A 22,045-nucleotide genomic window follows, 5' to 3' on the forward strand; every position below is an offset into this window, starting at 1 on the left:
ACGACTCATTACCATTAAGCTTCAGATCCCGGCTAGCCCTCACCAACACCGTGCACCCCTCAACTCTGTTGCTCTCAGCCCGCCTCTACCCACCACATGCCGCCGCCTCGACCCTGAGCCGCACCATCACGGTCTCTCACATTGCTCACCCTCAATCACATGGAATTTCTGCCAGAAGCAATGTTGTTCCAACTGAATTACCACTGCGTGCCGTGTTGAGAAAATGGCCTTTCCCCCAAATCTTTGAGCAACTAGAGCCTTCTCATCATCGTTTTACCAGCCGTCTTCTTCAAGATGCTGGGGAAGCTCTTCAATTTGGGCACCGGGAGCCCGGCAAACGCTCCTGACCCATCCCAAACGAATAACAATACTTACAAAGAATCTCCACAATCCCTCGAGTCTATGCAGGAGGACATCCACACAAGAAACCTCCTGTTCCCCGACACCGAGGCATTATATCAACACCGAAATGACCAGGTCTTCCCACTTTCCATGGCCTCCGCCCTCCCGCTGGCATCCATCGCAAGTGCCTTCGACTACGACGGAGACATCGACCTAGACACCCGTCATGTTCGCCTTCTCATCATGCAGGATGCCGTGGCCTCGTTCCCGGCCCAGCTTCTGTTCGACAGCCACCCGGGCCCACCTAAGCCGCCAGCAACGAGGGAAAGGCCCGTATCAGGCATCGGCACTGTTCATGATTCTCAAAGAAATCCAACATCGCCTAGAAAAAGCAGTTTAAATCAGACATCGCGCCCTCTGGTCATACAGCCAGACAGTCCTCAGCCCCGCCAAGGTGCTTTTGATCGAAGGGCCTCAATGCAAGGTCGAACTCAATCTCAGGCTGAGACAGACCTCCAGCGCGCACGACGCGAGTACACCGACGAGATTCACGCTTTTGCTGGATCCGTCTTTGGAAATTCAGAATTGATGGCTTATAAAGGCACTTCAACAAAAGTTCATATCGTTCCCACTGACAGTCGCCCTGAGTACGGGGGCTCATACATGGGCGATGGTCGAGGCTCCATTGGCCGTTCCAGCATGCGCTCTAGCAGACTGGCCCAGTCATACACATCGGACAGTGTCTCGCCCATGCAGCCCACTCAGTCATTCACATCCTCGGCACCAAACTCGCGGCCTCTTCCTGAGAGAAGGAAAATCCTCATCACTCGACTTTTCCCAGTCTTACTGCCCAACGACGATGCCGATGCGCAGAGTGACACTCCTCTGAGCCGGTTCTCCGACCAGAACACAGGTTTCCCCTTTCCACAGTCTGCAGACGATAACAACCCACCAAAAAAGAAGAAACCGCAGCCCAAACAGAAACGCACGCCCATGTATGCGGTCGTGCTGGTGATTCAGCTGCCCCCGACGTCCGCTCAGCCAATTCCTCCTTCCACCATCAGATCGACATTCCGGGCCAGCTCCTATACTGACCAAGAGTCGTCATTCCCGTCATCTATGAGCTCTGCGCGTCGGTCTGGCTGGACCATGTCAGGATCTGGGTTTCCTCTTGACTCTCTGGACTCGTCCTGCTCAACCGATGTCGACGACAGGATGGACACCATAACTCAGCACTGGGATATCATTATGCGAACTTTGACGCATCTTCAGGGAGTTGTGGCTACTACGCTCGGCACACTCTTGAAGCAAGCAGACATTGCTTCACCTGACCCTTACCCTCCGTCCTTCTCCTCGTACGTTGGTCGAGCTCCGTCCATGGGTGGCAGGCGGGACGAGCCTCACTTCATCAAGCCCCCCAAAACGAATGCAAAGGTGATTGCGCTGCAACCGAACTGCCTGCAACACGAAGACACCATTGTGCAGGAAGCGAGTATGGCAAGAGTGCGGGTTGTAACAGGCTTACGAGCTCAGCGCGTCATCACCGCACAGGGAAGGTGGGGCATTTGGAGAGACGAGGCCAGATGGATGGCGAGAAAGGCAGGGGAGAAAGAGCATGGCTTCTTCTTCTTCAACCTTCTCACTGGCTTCCTCGCCACGCATACCGACTGGTTGAACGCGATGAGCCCGGCATGGTATCGCAGAAAGCACCATCAGCAGCAGAAGGCAAAAGGTGAAGAAGACCTTTCTCTGCCGGCACGAACAGTCATTATCGCCCAAGACAAGATGCTCGCGCGGCGTTTGATTTTTCTGCTCTCAGCTTTCCTGCCATCGCACCAGCACATCTCATCGTCGCGAACGCATCGACCGAGCACGTCCACGTCCTTCGGTGCCTTTTCCCAGTCACCCCCTTCGCTCATCATCCCAATTCTTCGAGAAGAGTCTTTGCGCCGCAAGATCAACCGACGAACCGGTCCAAGGAGAACGTCACACTCCCGCACAGTCAGTCAAAGCACGCGGGCGTCTGGTGTTCCTCCTCAGTTGGCACATCTCAGCATGGAAAGCCGCCATGAAAGACGTGTCTCGGATGCGACCTCAATTCGATCGAACTTGCCCATCCCTGGCAATGATCAGGTCAGCAGGAAGAGTAGCGCTGCGACAACCACGACCATCACGCCAGAGACTACCATTCCACACTTCACGACCGCCCAAAGATTCGAGAACCGGCGAAGCTTGCGACCGGGAAGCAGCAGCAGCGTGGCCGCGGACGACCTCAAGCGGACGCTAAAACGAGGCGAAAGTTCCGGTCATGTTAGCTCCGCGAGCACCGACTCCCGCATGTCAGGTTCGAAGTGGGGCAGTGTGATCAGCACTCTCTGGAATGGGAAGCGGAGGGACTCTACCGGCCTAACAACGCCTAGCCACCCCTACAGCAGCGGGCCAACCTCCCCTACGAAATCCATTCATGGCCGCCGAGACAAGCTCGCCGAGATGGTCCGAGAAGTTAGAACCGAGGGTTATCGAAGGACGGAAGAACGCGCCCAGAACACCGAGGGCAATGGCAACGGCCCCAACACGCCACGGGGCTTCGACGATCAAGCCATAGACGACGCGCCCGAGAAGATCACTTTCCCTGAGAGAATTCCCGACCCCAATGGTGACTTTCAGTCTCCCGTCAAAACCTCGATCAATGCCGAAGACGGGGTTATAGATGTTGACATTCCGTTTCCCGACTACATCACATCCTTCGAGACGGCCGTCAGTTCGCCCTCCAGCAGCGGATATCTCTCCACTCCGGGAATTGGCAGCGGACTGGAAGGCTTCGAGCAGTTCTCGAGAATCACCATCGACGGCGACTCGCCCATGAATGTTGCCGGTTTTCTCCAGCGATATCATGAGGATATGATCCTTCAAGCCGTGCCTCCTCAAGACAACCTGATGGACGACATCCGAAAGTCTATGAGAGCTGAGCCTACTCCTTTCATTACACAGCCCTTCTACTCCATGGAGCAGCCCGCAGACCGATGGGTTGACGTAAGCAGCGCCCTCATTGCGGACACAACAAGACACACAATCATGCGCATCCGCTATCGCCGCCTTATCCGACCGAAGCCATTCTTGGATCGGGCGGCCCCTCTCGGCTCTGCTGGCTCGAGCTCATACAGCGCGGCACCCATGACGCCTTCTGTTCTCCCATACGAGACACAATTGGATGACGAATTCATTGAGGAGCCCATTGCGAGCTTGGACGAAGTCTTGATCGAAGCGGTTGAAAGGGTCATTGCTCAGAGCAGTGAGGTTAGCAAGCAGAGCTCATCAAACTCTTCTCGATCAACCAGCAAGCGGCGAGACCGAAGCAATAGCGAGGCTTCGGCGTCGGTCGACTCGCATCATACCACTCGCATTCCTGTGCCGGCTCAAGAAGTGCCGCGCGATCAATGTAAGACAGTGGTACTGTCGGCCTTGGACGAGATCATCCGTGATGTCATCGAGGAGCGGGACCACGAGAACGGAGACACCAACAGCCACACCGACCGAGATCGAGAAAGCGCGCTCCGCGAGGCCGTTCGCGTGTGGCTCGACGCTGTTGACTCCAGCGAATAAACGCAACAAAATCACGGGCAAAGGCGTTTAGCCCGTGAGCTTTACGACATAATGACAAGTCAGCATGCAGAAACATTTCTGCAATTACAATGTACCACCACCAAACCCAAATTTTCCTTGGTCAGAAGAGAGCGAGAGAATGTGTGAGAGAGACCAGATACATCGAATTGATACCCCGAAGCACAAGAAAATCTACACTTCTTTGCTTTCTGTGAGCGCGCTCGTGCCGTGTTTACTTTGCATCACCAGCTATTTGTCTGGCATGGGACGGGTTTACATGCGGGCTCGCGAGCCTGATATTTGGCGTTTTGGAATGGCACGGCATAGAAGGACAGCGAGCGCCCTTTTATTTTGAGTCGCTATTTTCAGGAGGGGGAACGGGAGACGGCGTATCTGGGTTGTCAACTATTTGTAGGTAGCTAGCTGCTGGGAGCAAAGGCGAAGTAATAAGAAACCTTCCTGGCACTCGACGTTCACTCAGATATGTAACTGGTGCAAATGATCTTCAGCTAATAAACATAATTCTAACTGAATTGTGTACGAGGTTGCATCGCAAGTCTCATCTCGGTCGCCAATAAGACAGACCGAGACACAGCGGGACCTGCAAACGTCAAAATTCTGGGGAAGTCACCAAAGAAGCAGGCGGTGTACCCCACCCTTCGAGCTCACCCACAATTCTGCCGTCGCAATCGACAGCTCCCCCAGCATGATGCACACCACCACAATCACGGCTCGCCTGCGCGACTGATAAGCACGGCCACACTCATAGCAGCTCTACAAAACGGAACGACAAAGACTGCAAGAAGACCGTCGATTCTAGAGAACGAAATGCCACTGCGAAACCACACAACAGGGCCCCCGTGACCGCGAGCCGAAGAAAGACACCGCAAGAAGTAGGCTGCGAAACCGAACCTATACCTACCTTACACGACGAGTGAAAGCGCTCCGTCGCAAGATTTCTAGAGTTGGACACCCGCGATGCCTCCCCCACCCCTGCGCAGCGGCGCCTCGATGCGCAAGACGCCAAACTGGCCCTCGCACCTGCGCCAGTTCAGCAGGACCTCCCTCGAACCCCCCGCAACCGCGTCCGCCGCCTCCTCCGTCGAGTCTCCCCGCTCCCCGGACACCGTGTCGAGCGCTTCCACGGTCCGCGGCGACAACTCGAGCAGCTCAGTCAAGCACCGCCGCCTCGAGCGCCGCTGCGTCGTCGGCGTGAACGAGGGCTACTCGCGCGACGAGGTCCTCCTGAGCCCCGAGCTCGTCAAGGGGGAGGTCAGGCCTGGTAGCCTCGTCGCGATCACGGTGATCCGGACGGAGGACGGCAAGACGTCCGTGAAGGACCATGCCGCAGCGGGCGCGAGGGGCGGCTCTGCGAGCTCGGGGGCCGGTCAGGGCGACGGGGCTGCGCAGACATCAGACGGCAGCACGGCGGCGGCGATGCTGGGGAAGAAGTACTTCTTCTTCGCCAAGGAGATGTCCAAGGAGCTCAAGAGCCGGCTGCCGAACGTGGACATTTACGTCGTGAAGCACATTGCGGACGCGTTCGGGATGAAGAAGGGCACGCAGGTGCTGCTCACGCCGGTGGACGCGGACAGCCCCGCGACGGCGGCGTCGCACGTGGAGCTGAGCTTCAAGGACCAGTACCTCTCGCGGTCGGACATGTGGCGGCTGGCGATCGGGGAGCTGACGGAGCGGACGGTGTACAAGGGGCAGAGCATCCTGTTCATGGGCACGATCAAGGCGCAGGTGACGGCGGTGTACGTGGACGGGCGCAAGACGCACTCGGCCTTCTTCACGCGGGACACGCGGCCGATCTTTAGGAGCGAGTCGGCGCGGTACGTGCTGTTCATACAGATGGCGCGGGAGATGTGGGACTTTGACAGCGAGGGGAGCGGGGAGATTTTGTTCAACAAGGTGGTGAACGGGTTCCTGCCCGCGCTGTTCAAGAAGTGGGCGAAGCTCAAGGCGAAGCACCTGGTGAGCATCGTGCTGTTTGCAAGGGTGGAGTACGACACGGGCCTGACGACGGAGCTGGCGGGGACGGTGCATGGGGATTACTACACGGGCACGCAGATCTCGGGGGAGAAGAGGCCGTACAAGGACTTTTACCGGGTTGTGGTGAGCGAGATGGCGAGTGGGGAGTGGACGACGATTCTGTACCAGCTGAAGCGGGAGTTCAACTTCTTCCGGCGGGATATTAGTCTACACCACCAGATGGCGGGGAGCGCGTTTGTGCCGCTGGCAGAGGAGGGGAGGGGTGTCGCGAGTAACCGCGTCAAGGCCGAGAGCAGTCTGGCCATGTACGGGAATTTCCTGGAGGCGATCAATCTCGCGAGCAGCCAGTTTTCGCATGACTACGTCGACCGCGATCTCATGCGGACGGGCATCTCGATCGTGGTCATCAGTCCCGGGCCGGGCGTTTTCGAGGTCGAGTACGAGAGCCTGCGGAGGACGACGGAGGCGCTCGTCGGCAACGGGATCGGCATCGACCTCATCTGCGTGCCAAAGATGCCGCTGCACTCGGTGCCGCTATTCCGGTACCGGAATCCGCAGACGGCGGGAGACTCGCACGGCTTGTCGCGGACGAGGAGCGTACGGAGCCGGGAGAGCACGCCGAAGCAGCAGGCGACGCCCGTCATCGGCAGCTACCAGTCGCTCTCGGAAAGCCTGTCGCCGACCAAGGGGCTCGAGCTCGCACACCGGATCGAGAGGATAGCGAACCCGCAGGACGAGTGGTCGTACGCGCTCCCGCAGTGGCTGCACGTGTCTTATTGGACGGGCACTAGCGAGGAGGCGCTGTCGTACCAGGGCATCGCGCTGAGCGTCTCCAAGGAGGAGGAGGAGGAGGAGCAGGGGCGGAACGCGGCGAGCGAGGACTTTGCGATCCGCGCGCGCATGTATGATCTGCAGATGAGGAGCGTGCTCGAGACGAACGAGATTGAGACAACGCCGCTGCAGGCGGACCCGCTGTTCCCCGTGGCGACGACGGAGACCAAGACGTCGCAGAAGGCGAGGCTGGTCGGGGCGGAGGAGATTGCCATGATCCCGCCCAAGAGACACCCCGACGGGCTGGTCGACCACGTATATGGGTTCCAGAAGTTCGTCCCGGACAGGCTCGTACGACCCGGGGAGAAGAGCCTGTGGAAGCAGCTGCAGGAGTACGACGAGACGAGGGCAAAACTGCCGAGGAGCAGGCGGCCGGCGCCGAGCCGGGCGTCGAGGGACTTGGAGGAGACGACGCGGAGGCAGCTGATGGAGGATGCGGGGCTCTTTGGGACGAGTCTGCCGGAGAAGAAGATTGTGCCGAACCAGAGCCTCGCGGCGGTCGCTGCGGGGAGGAAGCTGAGCGTGAACATTGGGGACAGCGAGAAGGCGGAGATTGTGGCCGCTGCGAGGAGGGCGGCGGCTCATCCTCCAACGACGACGGCGGCCGCGACGACGACTTCGTCTTCGACGAACTCGTCGACGCCGGATTCTGGCAGTACCGCAGGCAAGACGTCGGGCACGAATACGCCGTCGAAGGCGCCCAAGTTCATGCGGCAGATCAGCCTGGGTCTTCGCGGTTTCGGTGTGGCGGCGCCGAAGGTCGTGGCCGCGGAGGCGAGCTTCGAGACGGTGGGCGCGTTGACGGAGCAGAGCGTCACGAGCCCGACGACGCCGCTCGTCATGTCCACTATGCCGCGGCCGTCGTCGCCGCAGGTCATCAAGCCCGCCTTGTCGATGACACCGGGGCTCTTCCGGTCTGACTCGAGGGACACGCTGAAGGATCTGCCGAGCACGCCGAGCATCCCCATCAACATGAAGTCTTCCGGGCGGAGTCAGAGCTCGGTGGCGCAGCAGCACAAGTACGGGTCTGTCCTGCCGCCGTCGCTGGCGAGAAAGGAGATCTTCCTCGAGGACCGCGATCAGCGGCATTCGAACGTTTTCAGGGCGGAGGACGACAACCAGAAGATGTTCAACAGCAAGCTCAGAGCCGGGGCGATGCCGGAGCTGCCGTCTACGTTGTCGCCTACGACGGCCATCTCGCCATGGCTGACGGTGCTGAACCCGTCAAACCCGGACCGGAACAAAGTCGACGACACGGTTCTGTACAGCCGGTGGCAGCACGTGTTCCCGCGGACGTCGGAGATGAAGGTGATGAAGTGGAAGGCGCTGTGCTGCCCGGCCGCGGTGCCGCTGACGACGGAGTACTTCCCGAGCAAGTCGCAGTTCGACACCGAATACCAGCGGCAGCCGTACGTGATTGCGCAGAATGCGGACGACGAGCTCAGTGAGGAGCCCAAGTCGCGGGAGGAGTTTTTGCGCGAGCTCATCAGTCTGCGGTTCTCTCAGGGGTTCCAGGTCGTGATTGGGCCGTCTGTGGCGAAGGCTTTTGGGCAGAGGCTGCTCCGGATCGCGGACATCTTCTCGCGGGACCAGGCGATGGAGGACGGGACGAGCATATTTATGAGCGTGGGGAATGTGATCCACCAGCTTTCGTGCGTTAACGGGACCGAGGTGGAGGTGAACATCTACATTCGCAAACCGGCGGCGTCGACGATTGGCGGGAACGCGACCGGTGGGCCGCTATATAGACCTGCGATCCGGACGTTGATGGATTCCGGGTACCAGACGCAGGAGGTTGACATCTCGACGCCGAAGCCGGAGAGGAACTGGAACTACATCGACTCCTACCTGGCGGGGCATCACGACGAGATGACGGAGAACTTAAGGTTTTGGAGGGCGAGGTTTGTGTTGATCCCGATGGTGTCTCGGTACTCTGCCGTGCCCAGGAACCAGGCCGGTGACAACGCGGAGGAGGTGCGGTTGGAGGGGATCAGGAGGCTGTCGCTATCGTGGCAGAAGCACCGGTATCTCCCGCCTTCCGAGAGGCGGTATCAGACTGTGAACTCGCGACGGGACCCGAATCCGCTGGATATCGTGTACAAGACGGAGGACCCGTCCGTCGTGATTGCGGCGGAACTAGATAACCTTCCCTTAGTCGAAGGCATGGACGGCAACCGGAGAGGCCAGCTCATCTCGTCCAAAGAGCGGTTCCGCAAGTCTGGGTTGAATCTTGCCGCGTTGGCCGAGGCGATCCAGCAACCCGTCGAGAGCGGAGGTGTGAAGCTGCAGAACCGACGGTGGCATTTACGCCTGCATTACAACTGCTTCATCGGCTCTGACATGACGACGTGGCTTATGGATAACTTTGAAGACCTGGACAGCCGCGAGGAGGCGGAACAGCTGGGCAAGATGCTGATGGTGGAAACGTACGAGCGGTCCGACGATAAGAAGGACCGCGGGGGCCTGTTTGAGCACGTTGAGCGCCGGCATCCCTTCAGAGACGGACAGTATTTCTACTCTATCGCTAGCGAGTACGCCAAGCCGCAGCCCGGGTGGTTCAACTCCCGCCGCAAAGATCTCTCGGTCCCATCGACGCCCATGTCGGAGACGATACCGCGCGACTCGCCGCGCATCTCCCGGCCCATGTCCATCAACGAGGAAAACTCGCCCAACTCCGGGTCCACCACGCCAACGGCGTCCATCATGTTTAACAACAAGAAGATGCCAAAGGTGGTGCTCAGCAAGGTCATCAAATACGACGTCGACCACCGCAAGCGCTCATACCGGCCCGAGCGCATCGACCTGCACTACGACAGGCTGCACAACCCGGACAATTGCTACCACATCCGCATCGACTGGATGAACGTCACCGCGAAGCTGATCGAGGACGTGGTGGAGGGCTGGGCGCGCGAGGCGGCGACGCACGGGTTGAGGCTCGTCGAGGTGCCCATCAAGGAGGCGTGCTCCATCACGGAGGTGAATCCGTTCCGGCGGCCGTACGTGATCAAGCTCGCGGCGCCGCCGCCGGCGCAGCAGCCCGTGACGTACTACGAGCCCGGGTCGTTCGCGCCGCAGACGGCGCCTGGGAAGCACTTTTACCAGAAGGCGCTGATGCGCCGGCTGGATTTCGTGCTGGACATGGAGGCCGCGGCGGACTTTCCTAGGGACGTGGAGGTGAGCTACAGCTGGGGCCGGCCGGAATTCAAGTACTCGCAGTACATTCACCGGTCGGGCGTGCTGTTGGCGGAGATCACGGACGAGGGGGATTTTCTGGTGCTGGCGAACCGGCTATTTAGCAACCGCGCGTCGGCGGCGCGGGAGAAGGAGCTGAAAGACATGAGGGAGGCGAGCGCGGCGGGGGGAGGGGGGAATAATGTCGTGGAGAGGGCGGGGCGGATTATTCCCGTGGGCAGCTACACGCCGTTTGGGATCCCGGAGCCGACGCCGATTAGCTCGCCGATGGTCAAGCCTGTCTTCTACGCGGGCGGGTCGCCTGCCTTGAGAGGAGGCGCCGTGAAGGAGGCCGCACCGCCGGCTCCGCCGACGGCCGTGGACCCGATCGCGCTGCTGCTCGAGGTGGAGCGGTTCTGCAAGGATGAGAAGGGACTGGAGGCGTTCTACCGGGAGACGCTGGAGCGGGGTCCGCCGCAGGCGATGACGACGCCCGGGGCGATGCGGCCAACGACGCTGGAGGCGGTGCCGGAGGCGAGCATACCGAGTCTGAACATGCCGGCGGGCGTGCTCGGGGATTTGGGGGGCGGGGGAGCGGGAGGGGCGATGGGGTTGGTGGGCAGCGAGAGGAGTGGGAGTGTGGGGGGAGGGAGTCCGAGCCCGGGGCCGCGGATGATGAGTCCGGCGGACGGGATGAGGTTTTTGAGGAGGGCGAGTGTGCAGGATGGGCTTGGGTTGGGGGGTGGGCCGAGGGGAAGGGAGAGGGAGAGGGATTGAGTGAGAGTGGGGTCGAAGGTGAAGGGGGGATATGTGAATAGTGTAATTTGTGTATGATGATTGTAATGAAAATATGATACGATTTAGATGCTAATGATTTGTTTTTGCTAGTGAATGTGCGACTTCTCTACGATGAATGGTACGCAGCGTGCTGGAGAAACACGAGTCTCTGGACGGGAAGTCTCTTCTAAGATAGATACGTTCTTTCATGTCCAATACCTCAGATGCTTTACCAAGTTGATCATATATATCAGCATACTGAATAGTTATGTTGTGTCTTCTTTCGTTGTGAACGCCTACGGACGAGGTGAGATCGTGGAGTGTCTGCAGGTCTGCAGCGCAACTATGAAAATATGTAACAAAACATGGGAAGAAACTGTCGTGAAGCGACGTTAACCTGCAAGTGAGCATGTTTACGTACTGATCGATATCACACCAAGCCGATACTTTGATCCCGGATGGGCTACGAAAGCGCCTCGCCAGTGCCGTAGACTCTCGAGAAGCGGGCCGCAGGTCTCATCACACCGTCACCGGCAAGCCTCATGGCAGAACAGGCATCTCATATGTATGATTGGTCTAGACGGCCGTTTTCGTGGAGGAATTGTGGAGTTATCAACCGCCTGCCGCTGCCGCGATATTTCTGTTCGTCCCACAGTCCAAGCTGGCGCATGATGATGTTTGCCCGGTGCATTTGACGACACAAGACGCTTCCGATCCGGAATTCAGTTTCCAAGATTCCACGTCTCACTGCATAAAGCTAGTCTCTTGTGTCGGTCTTGCAGTTTCATTCCGCTCTCATCCCCACCCTCTTGCCTTCAGCCTACCTCATGCCAAGACCAGTTGAGACCAATCAATAATGACGGAGTACATTTCCAGTCGCTGACCCACGGATGTGACATCGACAGATGTTGAGTAAACATTGGCTTGAATGACCGCAGACGGTCTTTGAAAATTGAAATCGACGGTGAAACTCACTGGAGGGACGTGGGGAAATACTTGTAAGCGATGATGGGGGTTTGTACTTGGAACGATCGCTCAGCACATCAGGCTGAGGGATTGTAATGAGTGAGTACTAGGTCAGAGGTCACAAACCCATGCATGATGCTACTAGTACATATTACGCACATAACGTTCTGCATGTAAGCCTAACGGATTTGGGCTGCCACTACCAGAGCACGAGACATTTATATACACAGGGGGCTTGCCAGATACGACCACCCGAATATTAGCGTTCCTTTGAATGGCACATGAAACCAGACAAGATGGAATCGACACCCGACAATAGACTTTGCGACATATGTGCCACCATTCCGTTTCTGCAGCTCTACGCGAATGCTCAGGAAGAAGATCTACGTTTACGTGTGCGGAACGAAAAGCCTCTATCTTGGTCATTCGGTAAAGCGTCAGATGTGCGCGGCCGAGGCTACTGCCCCTTATGTCGGCTGATCTGTGAGGGACTCAGACAGGACCTCCCAGATGACTCCAATGTAAAGATCAAGTGGGGGAAAGCAGCGGTTTTCTTTGACTGTGTGGACTTCCCAATGGGGACTCAGATCGCCTTTCTCGACATAAGAAACAGAGTTCTTGATGAAAGAATCGACATCTCCCGTGTTAAAACATGGTTGAGCACTTGCTCAGAACATCACTCATCCTGCTTGCCACATCACTCAACACCGGAGGTTGAGGTACCGAATTTCCGCGTTATCGATGTACCCCGGAGATGCATTGCCGCAATGCCAAATGCAATCAGATATGTCGCTCTCAGCTACGTTTGGGGTCAAGTGGACACGTATCGTCTCTTGAAGGGTAATTTCAAGGACCTGATGAAATTTGATGGTCTGACTAGAAATTGGGGAAAGCTTCCTCGTACGTTCAGAGACGTTGTTTTGTTCACTGAAGCCGTTGGGAAGAGATATCTCTGGATTGACACGTTGTGCCTGATCCAAGATGATGACAATGACAAGATCCCCGGCATTAAACACATGGATGCCATTTATAGCAGAGCGTTCTGTACGATTCTTTCTTCCCTTCTAAGTTTTCTTCTTTGCAGTTTGCCGCCTGGAGGCGTACTTTATTAACTGCTATATAACTTTTATAGGGAAAGATTTAAAAGCTAGGATAGCTTAAACTAGAGAAACCTTTATAGCTACTTATAGGGGTATATAAAGAGAGTATAAATCACTTTAGTTATAAGGAGTAAATATCTCCCTCTTTATATTACTATAACTTATTTTACTAAAATACTAAAATAATACTATATTTATTACTTCTATAACTACTATTTTAAAAATACTAATAATTTCACTTAGTTTATTAAAGAAAAAGAGGATAATATCTATAAATTTCAAAGTAAACGCCTTTTCCCTTAGAACCGTAATAAATTTGAAGAAGCATTATTCTTATTGCTGTAAGTGGTGAAGACGCAAACGCTGGTATTCCTGGCTGGGGTATCATACGCCAACGTGCACAACACGTCAGCGAAGTTCTTCCAGAAGTCAGTATGATCTTGACTGAGAGTATGAGCACGTACCTGACGCAGACTCAGTATTATGAAAGAGCATGGACGTGAGCTACATTGATTTAATTTTGTTTTTCTATCTCGGACAGAGCATTGACTCTCAGACTTTGACAGGTTTCAGGAGTATTTCCTGTCTTCTCGACGAACTATATTCGTCAATAGCCAAGCTTACTACTCGTGTCGAAAATGCTATTGGAGAGAAGACGACGCGGAAAGAAGAGTGTTGATCAACAACGTATCAGTTGACGAGAGCTATTTATCTGTGTTGAACGACCTCTGGATGGACGACGACATCGATACTCATGAACTGTGGACGATGATGCTATATCATTACACAAAACGGAAATTGACATACGAATCAGACATTTTCAATGCCGTGGCTGGCATTTGTCGTGCGTTGTCCATCCGTTGCAAATGTGGCTTCTTTCAAGGGATGCCTGTCGCAGCTCTCGATTTGTACCTGCTGTTCAGCACAGTTGCCGGCGGGCATTTCGAAACTGCCGCAGCCGAACGCCGTTGTGGCTTCCCCAGTTACTCGTGGACTGGATGGCATGGGCGTATTTATTTCGAACAAATTTCAGTTGGCAATGCCGTAAAGAACAAGACCGACTGGCTCTCAAACCAAACCTGGATCGTTTGGTACAAGTATGAGCCCTTGACTGGAGAAGTCTCGCGAATCTGGGATATCAACCAAAATCCCGGCTTCCTGGAAGCGACTGAAGACGAAATAGGGTATCGTAGCAGACGATTATTCATCCCAAAGAACAAAAAGACTAGGCTCTCTTGCAACACTGAAATCACTAGACCGTCACTACAGCAGCATGTCATTGATCAAGCTCAATATCCTTCTTCACTGTTGCAATTTTGGACGGTGTCAGTGTACTTTAACTTCAATTTCTCCAAAGATCGAGGAAGTATCGACATATTCGATCGAAACGGCAACTGTTGCGGCTCCGCGTGTCAGAACGCAGTTTTGACTGACATCCACGCCGATGAGTCGGAACCAATCGAGCTTATCATATCATCCATGATCCGAGTGCCGGAAATCTGCTTATGATTGGATGGATTGGAGAGGAGCTTGGAGAAAGGCTAGAGAACAAATGAACAGAAATCCAGCAAATGAAGAATATTTCAAAGAGCTTGAAGGTCACAGGTTCTTCTGGGCCATGTCGATACAGTGGGTCGGCATTATAGCGGAGAGAGTTGGCATCGCGCAGATCTTCCAAGCAGCCATGGAGGAGTCACTTGAACCAGGGCCAATTTGGAAAGAGATAATTCTGGGCTGAATTAACTAGCTTAATCTTACTTTGGGGGGAGGTAGGATACCAACTGCACTTTGAGTAACAACTGGGATGCGACTACTCGAGCTATCAAGAAGGTTCTAAATTCTAACGGTTTCCCTCGTAAAGTCACCGTTTTCAGAGATGCGAGATGCTTGGGCTAGATTTAATATGACTGAGGTCGTCAATTCCTTTGATGTGTCCTGTTGTTTGTCAAGGCTGACATGCATACGGGAAGCGTACCCAAAAGCCAACTTGACGATTCACGACCAACTGACACAAGCGATATTGTATTTGCTTACGCCGCGGTTTTCACCCAGAAAGTGTGACGTATTCTGTGATGAATGTTCAGCAAGTGAACTCTGGAGCATTCTTCCACGAAAATTCCCTTCTTGACCACAAACTGATAGCGTTCACATGGGTTGTAAGTCAATCAACATATTGGTTTCAGGCCCTGTAAACTTCGCATATTCCCGTGCGGTAGTAATACACAAAGCCGGTCAACACTGACAAAACTTCCGCCACTCAGGCTTTATCAACCATGGAATAAGCAATTTCTGTTCTCGAAAGTTTGATCATGCACATGCTGAGGCATTTTCAGATTTTGTGAGAGAGGAATGGGCAATCAGACTCGAGGGCGAGTCATACGACCATCTTGCTGCGGTTGAGTGAGAAGATGCGTCAAATATCATACAACACATCTCGGGGATGTGTCCATTTAGGGTATTTGCCGGTGGAACAGATGCGTCTGAAACCACTCCAGTCTTCGACCTCCAGCTAGCCACACAGCCTCAGCTCTGCTAGCGCCAGCATTGATTGTCTCACATCCCTCTGTAACCCTGTTTTGTATCTTTTGGATAGCCCAGCGCTTCTGGCTGACCTGGACTTTTCAACTTAGAGACAGGGCTGAATGGAGGGCTATGACTATGAAGATATGTAAGGTGTAGGGTGAATGCCAAAGCTTGGGGAGCTAGAAATTCCAGAAGGCAACAGGGCTTGGTGTGGTGTAAGGGAGAGAAGCGCAGCATGCAATCGGCAGATCCGGTCATCATTGGACCACCAGTGTCAGCTTTTGATCATTTAGAAGGGAGAGGGAATGGGCAAGGCTATCCGTATGAAGTGAAAAATACCGCTCATTGAAGCTGGTAGGTTGTGTCATATGTCTCGGCCGCTGGCTGCTTCTGGTAAGAGTGGGCAGATTTTGCGCCAGCTGATGTCTTGGCTATAAAAAACGGCTGAGATTATTCCAATTAGGAAGGGAAGTGCGCCTTGAAACGAGTGGTGAAATAGAAAACGCTTCTCGACTCCATATGCAGATGCGTTGTCACATTAAACCTCAACAAAACAACATCATCATCGCTTTCTGATCACTTGCAGACTTCTTTCAGAGCTCAATCACAATGGCCGCGGCTGGCGAATTCGACGCTGAGGGGTTTTCAACCAATCTCTTCAGTGATCTGGCCCCCCTTCTTGCTCTCTTCGGAGAAGAAATCGTTGCACAGTTTTTCAGTATGAGCATGGGCTGGGCAGATAATTTTCTTCTGGCCATGGGTCCCGTTGGAATCATCACAATCGTTCTGAGCGCAATTCGTATCGGCGGCTGTCGGTGTCTAAAACGTCTTGTTGGGCGGTAAGTTCCCCGGAATTCTGTCTTGAAGGGCTTTCGATCTGATAAACTTTCACTGAATTCAGGGGACGAGAAACTCGGGCGGTTGCTGAACGAGATCTTCTGTCGTCAACATCCCCAAATGTGTGCGAACTATATAACGGCCAGCAGATTGTACGTTTGATTGGAGAACCCAAAGGAGTGATAACTTGTGTTATCTCACGCGACGGCACCATCGATACTCTCCCTAAGGCTTACAAAGAACGAATGATCGAAAACGAAGGGAATAGATTCCGTGAAGAAACCCTCGAGGAAGATGAAAGCTACATCGCACTGAGTCTACCCACGAACCTGACACTGAACACCCAGTCCGCGCCTCCCAAAAAATCAGAAATGTGGTCCTTGGCAGTCATCGGGATGATTCTGCAAGCGGCAGCGACTGTTTACCCTGGACTGGCGACATATTATTTCAAGTGGAGCAAAGGTGGTCTGCCTATAGTCGAATATGGTTACCCGTGCTTTGCTGCGGGCACTGTATGCTTGACGATAGGTGTGATATTATGTGGTCACGTCATTGAGGGCGCCACGCAGGAGATTGAATTCGCTCTTTCAAAAGATTCGAAGAACGCAGGCCGGAGAATTCTATGCCTGCAGGAGGCTTCAACCATCGGCGACCAAAACATCCCATCGTGTGCGATATTTCTTGCCGAGGGTGATGGAATACTAAGAACCTCGCGAAGAGGTGATTCGAAGCATGGACCTGCCCGGTATGAGACATCCTGAATGGTTGAAGTTCTCATAATAACTTTTATAGGGCCCGAGCTGCTGCGGCGACTTTTCTCACTTTATCTGGATACATTGTTCAGTTTTTTGGGCTTCGGACGCTCCATTGGTCAGCCACGATTCTTCAACTAGTAGTGACCATTGCAATGACAGGCCTTCGAGCCTGGGCGAGAAGATGTCTTGCCTGGAACCCAGAGACATCAGATCTTACCCTACAAGGCCACGAAATGGCATGGCTCACCCTCCTTCTCAGATCCGAGGCGGCAAAGCCTGAGAAAAGCCATCATCGATGGTATGAGTCCGTGATCGCACTTCTCTGTGCCAAGACGGTTCCCAAGAAGAGCGTTAACGATCAGAATGATCACTTCTTTTGGGAACTTATTTCCGATCATTCTCGAAAGGCTGCTGTACAGGCTGCTGTAAAGGCTCGAAAGGCTGGTGTTACGGCGGACTGGGTGGAGGTCGAAAGTCCACAACCTTCAAAGACGGCTGATTCGTACAACAGAAACAAAAGCGGCTGTTCCTCCGACCTACTCCAACAAGTGAGGGGCCCATTAAAAGTGAGCGTCGAATTCCGGACGGGAGCTTCGTTGAAGTCTTCCGATCACCAGAGTCCCAGCATCGGAAGCGCACCGGAAATTTATGAGAAGATAGCCTCTCGCATCCGTAAATCAAGCGACACTGCTGGAGACCGTGACTCCGAGGAAGCTGCGTCGGTGCTCTGTCGAGTCGTTGAAAAAGTGATGGCTGTGTTGGACAGCACAAACGGGGTTGTTTGGAAACAACCGGTTCAAGCACTCCTCAAGAATAAGGACTTGGATGGGCCACTTCAAATGTGTTGGGAGTTTGACATCCGCGAAGGCCGTCGTTCGGAGTACCGCGAGCAAAAAACGGCACAGCAACGCTTTCCGATGATTATCCAGCGATATCCCCATGAACCATGGGTCATGTTAGGTCGTCCTCGGCTGCAGGCTTCCATATCACTGTCATTTTACACCAACACATTTCGATGGATGTGCGCCGATGACAAAGAAAAAGCTGCCAAAAAGGTATCCGAGGAGCTTCCTGATTTCGATGATGGACGCCTCCAACGCATTATCGGTCACGCGGCAGAGCAAGAAGCCAAGAGCCTTGCTCAGACGATTCAGACGTGGCTTGAATATGACGTCGAAAGGTCGTGTTTGCCAATCTTGCGAAAAATGATGCAGCCTACAGGCAAAGAGCAGAAGCAACCAAGTATTAGAAACGCCAGAAGACCCCCCTCTGGATCGTATCTTGGCATGTTTCTTTCATCATGCGCGTGAGTATCAAGCAACGTTCCGATGTAGGGATTCATAACTGACATAGACGCATAGAGACCCATCAGATCAAGTTGAGGAGCTGTGGATCTCCAAGTACTCAGAAGTGACAGAAGCTTTCGAATATGCTCAAGAGTTATTTTCAATCTTCATGCTCGCCTTGACCTCGCAGATCGACGAGGTCAACGGGAAAACGCAGGAGATATATCGAAAGGGTGAAGTTCGCGAGAGACTGTTCGAAAACTCTGTTTTCAAGTCGATCGCGGAAATCGTCTCTGGCGAGAAGCTTGCGGCGAGCATGGATGAGGCATACGTCTTGATCATACCAGCATTCGCCAAGCACAAGCTTCTCCCAACCCCCCTCTGGTCCGCGGAGTCCTGCATGCTAGCGGGGTAGGATCATCTAGATATTTACGAACGGATGGGAGGCAGACGAATTTGTTAGGTTGAATAGTACATTGAATGGGGCACTCGAGTGTGTTGAAGTTTGGCACGTTGTTCGCCGATGTCTGCTTGTTTGATATTTGGAAACAACTCATTTTCGTTTTCTGTGCTTCATCGGTCGATGTCTCTAAAACCGGGAACAATCGAGAGCGGACGCGAAATCTTACGTTCAGTACAGCAAGAATCAAATGAACTAAAATGTATGTCAGTTGTTTCGATGGAAAGTATGATCGAGTTTTGGAGCCGGATTCTTCATCGTGTTGGCAAACCAATAACAGTGATTTCACTGCATCTGCTGCGATGGGTGCAAGAGGCAGCTGGCGCTGAAGAATCGTGGCGGTGCCATGTCTGCCTCGGTGTGGCTTGCGTGAAGCGGGTCCAGAGCGAGCTGCGCCACGATCGGAAACATCCGCAGCTTTGAGTGTTGTCGGGTTGTGGCGTCACATGACCCCATGGCATCCCTCGATCGGGATGCGGGAGGCCAGCAGCCGGCGGCGCCACTTACGCTCAGCAATTTAGAGCCAAACCCGTGGCACCGTGGCTTGGGCAATTGCGGGCGGGAAGGAAATGGCTGGCTATCGAATTTACGCATCTTTTTTAGGCCAAAAACCCCAGTCCACCTGACAACAAGCCTTCCCGCGTCTCCGCGAGGCTTGTCGAAACTCTACCCAGGGCATCGGACGGATCTTGCCATTCGAAGGATGAGCTTTTGTTGTGGGCGAGGGCTTGAACGAGGCGATGTCGCGGTATTTGAGTTGGGCTTACGGGAGATGTGCCTTTGCTGTCAAGCTTCGTCTACCCCTGTCCATCCACCCATCGAACTTGTGCCTCGTTCAGGCTCGGAATCCGGTTTGCGCTGATGATGGATATCGGACCAGAAAGCATGTTGTCAGCTTTGCAATGCGTCGACGAGTCGTCGTCCATGACGGTCTGGCCCCAAGGAGAGGGGGAAAGCGTTGGTGGTGGTGGTGGTGGTGTGTCTTGGAAGCTTGTGGCTGGCTACTCCGAAGAGTGCGCGCGTGCTTGTGCTGTGGCTGATGTCATTCTGCATGCAGCCTCGATTTCAGGTGTAGTCGAGACAAAGACCATCAGAGCTCAACGCCACCATATCCCCATTTTGGGCCGCAGGTTGGGCGACCATATTCGTTGCCAACGGTCGGCATTTGCAGTTTCAATCCTGTGCAGTTGATTCCCTTCGGACAATTATTCTGTTTAATGAGGCGACTGAGAAAAGAAGCAATAGCCAAGAGAACAGATCGACTTGGCAGGGGATTTGCTCGGTGCTTGAGTGTGCTTGGCCGTGGTGTTACGTTCCTTGGCGAAGCTTGTTTTGGGCGGTTTCTGCTGTGGTGAGTGGGATTCGGGGCAAGTGGCGCGTCTTGGCACGTCGCCGGGGGTCTCTGACGACATGCCCTCTTCTATTCATTTTCTTCTCTTTTCTTTTTTCTCTTCTGCTCATCGAAGCTCTCCATTTTCTCCGTGCCCAACTCAATTGCGCGCACAGAAAACAAACACACACACACGGGATTCCATCATCCCAAGGAGCAATAGCAGCCAATGGTTCGTAGAGTCGAAAAAACATTAAAGCGAAAAGGGGCGTTAAATGGCGGGCCCCGCTTAAGCGATGGCCTGGCGCAACGGCATTGGATCAGAAGAAAAGACTGGTAGGGAGCGACACGCTTGTTGCACAGAACGGGATAGGCGAAAGTGACGGAGTCGATTCAGGGAAATTAGCGCTGCGCGTCGACGTGGTAGCGCAAGCAGGCCTTCTTTGGCTCTTTGGGCCTTTGGGGGCACTTTAGAGTGGACTGACGTAGGAGTCTGGAGTCCCCCGTTGTCCCTTGAAACTGGTGGATGGATGGTGGACGAGGGAGGTCCTCTGCACCTGCACCGGCCAAAGAAAACAATGATCCTCATCGTCCACTCACTCGTCCAGGAGTCGATGCTTAATTACTTCTTGGCACCCTTCGTTTTTCATCCCATCCTTTTCTTCTCTTCCTTTTCCCATTTCCCACGACCACCCACCCCTCCACCGCCCCGGTATCCGTCTGCTACCTTAGCTTCATAAGCTTTGTTCGCAGCAGCAAGCACCGCACACTGCCCAGCTAAGCCCGACAACATTACGTTTGGCAAGGCAGTCTACGGTACGGTACCTACCTTACGGATTACGGATACTGCGCATCTTCCGGACAAGTGAATACCTACCTACCTTACCTTAACCTACCTACTCGCAAGCAACGCACGACTCGCACTCGTTCCAGAGCTTGCCCACTTTTCCGCAGACACAGCCTCAATCTGTCACTCCGAGGGTGCATAGCGCTAGGTTACTACAACCGCCGTCGCGACTAACCAGGACCACCGGTGGCCACCCGATCACTTTTTTCGCCTCTTGGCCGACGTTTCCTCCATCCGAAGGAGACACAGCCCGAATCGCATCTGCAGGCACACAAACGGCCGACACGTCGCCGTCTACACCGCAGTCCCCTTAGCCCCAGTTGACAACGAGTCTTGGCTTGCGCGTCTTGCTGTGTGTTGGCTTGTCTTCCCGCTTGTCAATCTCACCATCGCCAACCGGAGCCCCGTTTTTGCTCATCTCCGGCCGGCAGCGGGTATTGTCCGATCAATACTACCACCCTTTGCCAAGGAGGCCTCTCCCATCGCCGCGCCACGGTATTCTTCGTATATTGCTGTGTGCCTGTTGTCGTGTGCTGTCGACACTTTCGACGTTATTCATCGTCCAACCAGGAATTCGGCACAAACCACACCACCAGCATCCCCGACCACTGCTCGGTTCGCGTGTTTCGTCTCAACATTCGGGCGCTGATCTGAAGCGATCTGATCTTTGCCACTACAAACTCCAAAGCAAGCACAGGCGCTCAGCCGGCAACCCGTCGTCAGCATGAACTCCTCAACCTGTAAGTACGGCACCAAGAATCCGATTGACATCTCCCTTATTACCCGCCCACCCCCGTTCCTGTCCCCAGTCACCGTTGCACCCGTCGATACCTTGGCGGAAAAGAAGAAAAGAGACACCATCAAATCATCTCTTACCTAACCCCGTCCTTTCCCCATCACCCCCATCACGAACTCCTGTCTCTCCCTTTCTTGGCGTCGTCGTCGGTGGGAAGCTATCCCCTTAGACCGCTGCTCTAGACGCCGTAGTCTATCCATCTTCCCCCAATCACCTGCCGCCTCGAGCGCGGATTTGACCAATTCTCGCCTATTCCCCCCGTCGCCTCGCATCCCCTCCCCACATCATTCCCACACCTCACTCCACATCGAAAGTTTCACGTCATCACCCAATCTCACTTAACGAACCGCTCCCCTCACATTCACTCACCTCACCCGTTCTTCTTCAACTTCTCATTGCTGCTCTGCGTTCCGCCCATCACTAACC

General features: G+C 54.4%; 4 protein-coding genes across 4 annotated transcripts; all 4 read left to right on the forward strand.

Annotated features, from left to right (window-relative positions):
- Window positions 1–294: 294 nt before the first annotated feature.
- On the forward strand, window positions 295–3,945 carry CGCS363_v008451 (uncharacterized protein; the record flags this gene model as incomplete). The annotated part of the gene is made up of 1 exon (XM_036640300.1): window positions 295–3,945. One exon carries the CDS (start codon window positions 295–297, stop codon window positions 3,943–3,945), a length of 3,651 nt encoding a protein of 1,216 aa, XP_036495185.1.
- Window positions 3,946–4,923: 978 nt separating this feature from the next.
- iml1 (Vacuolar membrane-associated protein iml1) lies at window positions 4,924–10,910 on the forward strand (the record flags this gene model as incomplete). Its single annotated transcript, XM_036640301.1, has 2 exons — window positions 4,924–10,489; window positions 10,831–10,910. 2 exons carry the CDS (start codon window positions 4,924–4,926, stop codon window positions 10,908–10,910), a joined length of 5,646 nt encoding a protein of 1,881 aa, XP_036494664.1.
- A 1,350-nt stretch (window positions 10,911–12,260) lies between these two features.
- CGCS363_v008453 (uncharacterized protein) lies at window positions 12,261–14,294 on the forward strand (the record flags this gene model as incomplete). Its single annotated transcript, XM_036640302.1, has 4 exons — window positions 12,261–12,747; window positions 13,131–13,284; window positions 13,352–13,719; window positions 13,741–14,294. The coding sequence occupies 4 exons, from the start codon at window positions 12,261–12,263 to the stop codon at window positions 14,292–14,294; spliced, it is 1,563 nt and encodes a 520-aa protein (XP_036494663.1).
- Window positions 14,295–15,917: 1,623 nt separating this feature from the next.
- On the forward strand, window positions 15,918–16,906 carry CGCS363_v008454 (uncharacterized protein; the record flags this gene model as incomplete). The annotated part of the gene is made up of 2 exons (XM_036640303.1): window positions 15,918–16,147; window positions 16,210–16,906. The coding sequence occupies 2 exons, from the start codon at window positions 15,918–15,920 to the stop codon at window positions 16,904–16,906; spliced, it is 927 nt and encodes a 308-aa protein (XP_036495196.1).
- Between the last annotated feature and the right edge of the window lie 5,139 nt (window positions 16,907–22,045).

Source organism: Colletotrichum siamense (assembly GCF_013390195.1).
Source record: "Colletotrichum siamense strain Cg363 chromosome Unknown KSG_Cg363_contig05, whole genome shotgun sequence".
NCBI lineage: Eukaryota > Fungi > Ascomycota > Sordariomycetes > Glomerellales > Glomerellaceae > Colletotrichum > Colletotrichum siamense.